Source organism: Acanthochromis polyacanthus, chromosome 18 (assembly GCF_021347895.1).
Source record: "Acanthochromis polyacanthus isolate Apoly-LR-REF ecotype Palm Island chromosome 18, KAUST_Apoly_ChrSc, whole genome shotgun sequence".
Classification (NCBI taxonomy): domain Eukaryota; kingdom Metazoa; phylum Chordata; class Actinopteri; family Pomacentridae; genus Acanthochromis; species Acanthochromis polyacanthus.
Window position 1 is genome coordinate 14,473,308 of NC_067130.1, and position 6,566 is coordinate 14,479,873.

General features: G+C 41.2%; 1 protein-coding gene across 1 annotated transcript; it reads left to right on the forward strand.

The window, feature by feature from the left end:
* Positions 1-2,768: 2,768 nt before the first annotated feature.
* On the forward strand, positions 2,769-6,566 carry LOC110969386 (prostaglandin E2 receptor EP4 subtype-like). The gene is made up of 2 exons (XM_022219468.2): positions 2,769-3,888; positions 4,967-6,566. Exons 1-2 carry the CDS (start codon positions 3,028-3,030, stop codon positions 5,516-5,518), a joined length of 1,413 nt encoding a protein of 470 aa, XP_022075160.1. The 5' UTR covers positions 2,769-3,027; the 3' UTR covers positions 5,519-6,566.

Below are 6,566 nucleotides of genomic sequence, written 5' to 3' on the forward strand. Positions count from 1 at the left end.
CGAGAGGCGCTTTGCGCATTTCTGGATGGGAAAGATGTTTGTGCTTTTTTACCTACGGGTTTTGGTAAGAGTTTAATCTACCAATTGGCTCCGCTCATTGTGAAGATCCCGCGATTGGCTAAAAGCAAACCTGTCAGAGGCGGGACATACTGTTGCATTGTCCAATCTGTGCCTCTTTCCTCCGAACGGATTTACATGGAGCGGTCCCAGATTGATATTGTGGAGTACTATGAAGTACTACACAATTATTAATCTGGCTATTGCCAGGTTAGTCTAGAATATGTTCCTGGGAAAGGCATGTTGTCACTATCATCTTCTACTGTTTCCGTTACTGTTGCACTGAATAACCTGCAGTTGTAGACTCCAACTGATAGCTCCTGTGTTTATTTTTATATTATCTTTTGTGTCTTATATAAATTACTTTAACTTGTGTTAATGAATGGTAGAATAAAAGCTCTGACTCTTTAAGCAATGTAGCAGTGATACAATGTATTAAAAAAAGCTTCATTACAAGGATTGTGTAAAACATTACTTCAGTAAATATACTGAGACATCCAAAATGCAGGGTTGGAGTTAGTGTAGGGTTGGGGTTGGGTTAAGGTTAACCCTAACGCAACCCTCTGTATTAAAGTCCTTCTCCACTAAAAAAAGCTTGGTCAATGTCACCTTCCTTTGAGGTTTACTGCACAGAAGAAAGAAGCTTTGCAGTTTGATACTTGGAGGCTGTTTTCAAATTCATTCACTGATTGGAGAAAGATCCTCAGAGCTCACCTAAAATCTGACATTAACATGTTTCCCTGTGAGAATGATGTGCAACATTACAAATAGTCTGGAAGTCAGACATGATCCAACAGTTCACTGAAACAAATGTGATGTACAAAGATGGAGTCTGCATTGCACATGCATTGAGAATGAGCCTTCGGTAAACAATAGTTACATTTTTGAAATTAATCTAGATTTTTTTCAGAATGTAAATAGATGAGAAAAGAGGTGTAGATGTCATTTCATGCATGTCAGATTGGGAAAAAGATGTACATATTATCTTAATCTGGACAGCAACGGTTTACTCGAGTAAGTAGAGTTATGAAGTGTTTCTCTATTTGGTGCAATTTAATTTTCTAAGAAGATGCTACACTGGAGTCACTGGGAGGTGGTCGGGGTGGATGTTGGGTGTACAAAGCACAAGAATGTGACACCAGAAATTATGAGTTGCAGACACATTAATAATTAACATTTCTTATAAAGTTAATAGAAAATGTAACCCAGGCAGCAACATGTTTCCTTCCAAACATGTCTGATATTGCAGATTAGCTTTATGTAAACACGGTACACCTTTGCAAACTAAACTGAACTTTAGAATAGAATAGAATAGAATAGAATAGAATATTGATTAAATCACCTTCTTCAGTTGAACCAAATGCAGTAAAACTTAATCAGCTGTTTGGTTTCAATTTATTCTATCAAGTGACTGGAGGTTTAAAAGAGAGTACAGAGCTTTACGTGTCTTTACACTTTATATTAAGTATTTAACTACCTAGGGTATTTAATTACCCTCATTCAGAAGACTACGCCTATGCTATGCTATACTATGCAGATTCTAACAAAAGTAAAAGATGACTCAATCCTCATAACGAACAAAGCATTTTTTCCCCATTCATTGAGAATGAAGAAGAATTATTGGCCAATTCACAGTGAATCATAGCTTCTCCCTTTGTTGCTGACTGGACACATTCTTGAAGAGACGATCTGCAGCCCTCTGTTTCCTCAGTGGGACAGATGTTATGTGTGTTCATTCTAAAACACAATGCTTAAAGGGAGAATCACACTATGGTAAGTAGGATATGTGATGCAAGACTTCAAGAATTTTGCAGTGGTGGTAAAAGTCTGTTTCTTGACTTACCAGTAACATGTAGAAACAATTAATTTAAAAAATCTCTGCACCAAGTTAACTTCATTTTGTACAAGTACATAACTATTTTCAGCTAAACATACAACAGTATGATTTTTTGGATAATGCAATCCAATGCTGGATTAATGTTACAGATGCATCAATGTGTAAAAAAAACATTTTGCAAACTGGTCAAACTGGAGCGGATTTGAACTACTCTACATGCAAGAAGTCAATCCCCAGTCTCATAAAGACTCAGACTTGTGACAGAATCTATTATTGGACAAGAATTATTCCAGTGCTCCCTATAAAGAACTGACTGTGCAGTCTTTAAACAAGAAGAATACAGCCTGAAAATGCAAACTGCTTTAAAAAAGCAGGCTATAAATAGTTATCACATGTTTTGAGAAAATAAAGAGCTACTATTGGTCAGATTTTTGACGAAATATGAAGAGTTTTGCAAAGAAGAATGTATCATAAATGGAAATGTGAAGAAGGTAAATAAATTGGTGATTGCGACTGTTATATAAGTGTGGTGCAATGAAATGTGCAATCATTTTCTCTGGAATGTAGTGGTGGAGAAACGCTGAGTAAATACTGGAGTAAAAACGTATTGAGTTACTTTGCACCCCTCAGGTTTTATGAAATATGTTTTAGTTGCAGGGTTAAAAAATAAATGAATTCATCTTGTCGGCTTTTGTTCTGGCCTTGCTGATGGAGACAGACGCATGACGACTGTTGTAATGACTTTACCTTTTCTGAGCTGTACACAAAAGTTACTTATGGAAATGAATTCGGTGATAAGAAGTGAAACTGCACCCTTCAACACAAACACGGCGTCTGCCTGACGCGCTGCATGTGGTGTTTGGCTGCGCTCACTGGTTGCATGATGCGCAGAGGAGGAGCCGCTTGTCAGGGGACACAGAACAAACTTCCCTGTCAGTGGTGAGTGTGATAACAACGTGAGACGCAGCTCGCAACCTCGGAGCATCGTTTGAAACCAAAACCGCCACAGCAAACAGAATGTTTCTCCTTTGGATTCGTGTTTTCGTGAAGAATGCGGGTTTTTAACTCCGTGCGTAAAAGAGACATTTGGAGACGATGGATTCTGTTACTACTCTGGGATTTCAAGAAAGCGAATGAATGGAAAATGTCACTACTTTGGAAGTGAGGAAAGAAGTTTTTCTAGTGTGAATATGAAAAAAATCCTCGCTGATATGAACAACGCAACAACAACAACAACAACAGACAAAACTCCCACCATCCCGGTGATTATGTTCATTTTCGGGGTGGTGGGGAATGTCATCGCCATAGTGGTGCTGCGAATATCACGAAAAGAACAAAAAGAGACGACGTTTTACACCCTTGTGTGTGGCCTGGCAGTCACAGACCTGCTGGGCACCCTGCTGGCCAGCCCCGTCACCATCGCCACCTACATGAAGGGCTCCTGGCCGGGAGGTGATCCGCTGTGCCAGTACTCCGGCTTCATCCTGCTCTTCTTCTTTTTGGTTCAGCTCAGCATTGTTTTCGCAATGTCAGTGGAGAGATACCTGGCAATCAACCACGCATACTTCTACAATGAGTACGTCAACCAGAGACTCGCTGCGCTGACTCTTTTGGCCATCTACATTTCCAACATCGTGTTTTGCGCGCTGCCCAGCTTGGGGTTCGGACAGGTGAAGCTCCAGAACTCGAAGACTTGGTGCTTCATCGACTGGAAGAACGACACCAAAACAGTCAAGACTTTTAATTTGATGTACGCGGGCGTGAATTCGGCCATCGTGCTCGCCACTGTCATATGCAACGTGATGGTGTGCGGCGCGCTGATCCTGATGCACAAGCGCTTCATCCGACGCACGTCTCTGGGCACAGACCAGCGGCGCATCGCGGAACTCCGGCGCAGACGGAGTTTTAGGCGACTGGCTGGAGCAGAGATCCAGATGGTGATCCTGCTTATAGCCACATCTGCTGTGGTTCTCATCTGCTCCATACCTTTAGTTGTGAGTATTGGAAAAACTATGACAATCACACATTGCAGTGGGTCTGTGCGCACTGGAATAGCACATTTTGCAGCAGAATACAAGTGAAGTCACAGTAAATGTAACTTCATCAAGTGTCTGTGCGCCCTCAGAAAAGTAAACACCAAGTCTCACCTAATGAACTGTGCGATGAGGACAAACAGGCAGGAGTGGTTAATAATCATAATGATATGCTTTCTGAACTCGGTGTTCTAGTTTTAGATCTCTGTGGTTACATGACGCATTTCTCCGAGGCACAAGTGAGATAGTTGGCACATGCGACCACTTCAGGTGCATACAAAGCAGTGTTTGCGTGGTTTCAGACAGTGCTTGCATGGGAGTAAAATCAGTGGTTTACAACTAATTAGTTAGGATAGTGGCCTATTTTCCCTTTTGAACCAAAATCTCTCCTTTTTGACGTCTATCTGTGCTGCAGCTGAGCTTGGAAAAATGGTGAAAAACAGAAGAGTGAATCCTGCACTAATAAGGTTACCCAGAGCATTTGCCATATTTTCATGCAGAGGAAAGACTTTTTCTCCTCCAGCTATTCCATTAGAAGCATGTTAGAATGATTTCCTTTAAAGACTGACGAGGAAGAATGTGAGCAAAAACAGTTTAAATGTTCATGAAGAGGCTTGACTGTTTTTATCTTTTAAGGGCCTCAATTTTAGCTAATGGAATATCCAACATGGAGACTTTTGTGCCTCTGGCTTTGTGAAAAGTATGCCAGTTGATTAGACTTTGGGGAAGCCCAATAGCCAGAGGCTCACTGGTGATGACAGTGAGAACTGTTTTAATTGGCCTCTTGCCATATCTCCACTGCTGTGGGTCCACAAAAGTTAATTTCAGTTAATTGTCTGTTTACTGTAGATCCGACCATCTCATGCCAACCAAGTTGAAACATGTAAGATAAACTATTCTATCTTGCAACTGAAGCACTAACAAGTTTGGCGGTAAAAAAATGTAATTGTTTCTGTTTGAAATCTTGTTCCATGTTGGTTTCTTTCAAGTGAACAATTTATTGTAACCTTTGCTGTTGTTTTCTCTTTTGTGCCATCAGCTGAGGATATTTGTGAATCAGCTGGGCAGAAACCAGACAGAACGGCTGAGTGACCTGCTGGCGATCCGCATGGCTTCCGTCAACCCCATCTTGGACCCCTGGGTCTACATCCTGCTCAGAAAGACAGTGGTTCTCAAGCTGATGGAGAAAATCAAGGTACTGTTCTGCAAAATGGGCGGGCGTGGACGAAGGGGCGGTGGGCAGTTCCGCTGTGCCGACGGCCACCTCTCCTCCTCCATCATATCTCGGGACTCGCCGTCACTGGTGTCCCGTGAGCTGCGGGAAATGGTGAGCACCTCGCAGACCTTCCTGTACCCGGAGAGCCTGGACTCGTCTCGGGCAGGGGCACCGGGCGGCTCCAGCCCACCAACTGCACAGACGTTACAAGGCCCCGAGGAGGTCAAGGGGCCACAGAAGGGAATTCCACAGGACGATTTAGAGAACACAGAGCCAGGAAGGTTGCAGCAAGAGCTCCCAATGTGCCCCAAGGACCCAGCTTTACATGTGACTTTCACAGAGGAGACCGCAAACCTCCAAGAGAAATGCATTTAACTATCAGCATGTACGAAGACTGTCTCAGGATAGAAAACAAAAACAAGTAAAGCGGAGTGAATATTCACCATCAGTCTGCAGATATCTCACGGACAGCTAATGAAATGACGTTTGACAGATCTATTACTGAATCAAATATCCATTATCAATGTATTACTCCTCTCTAGTAATTTACTATATCTCTAAATACACTTTAATACAATCACCAAAGGTATATCAACAAAACCATAGAGAACATTATAGAGGAGCTCTTCTGTTGCACTTTTTTGAATGTTTGAACCACTGGCAGGCTGTTAGAAATGTGTGTTTTGTAGCGTTTTAGCAGCCTGCACGATGACTGTAAAGAATTTGTGTTAAAATGTGAACAGTGTCCCATGATGTTAATTTATTTGAAGTATGAAATTGTACGTTATTGTCTTCTCTGTGAGAAGGTTCAGATAGTTTGGAGCCATTTTAAATCGGTACAAGATGAATATGTTCATAGTGTTGTTGTTGTTTTTCCTGGTATGTAAGGACATTCGCAAACGATTTGGTCGACAGAGCAGCTCTCTCACATCAAAGCAGGATTCCTGTTTTCCCTTGCATTTCATAACGAAAGGCAGCTATACTGTGGCTTCGACACAGTGCAGACACTGGAGGATGTTAGGAGGCCTCTAAAAGTGATTTGTTAATATAAAATTGTTCATTTAATCCGTTCAGCCCATTAGTTTGCAAGAATCAATCCAGCTTCATCTTATTTCAGCTTAATGTTATGTGTAGCCTCCATCTAATCAGACTTTATAGGGGAGTTAATATGGGCAATGAAAATTGAAGACATTACTGTCCTGTCCGATATCTTGATGAGGTTTGTGTGTTTTTTTTTTTCATTAAAACCCGATGTTTCCTGTTTTAACATGGCATTGATATAGAGCTGCTATAAAGATTATATCAAGACATGTTCGTATTAAGCCACTTTCAAATTTACCACATTTTGACTCTCTTGTGAACAAGCGTATGTTGTACCAAACTCATAAACTGAAAATAAATGAAAAATGTTCATATAAATTAA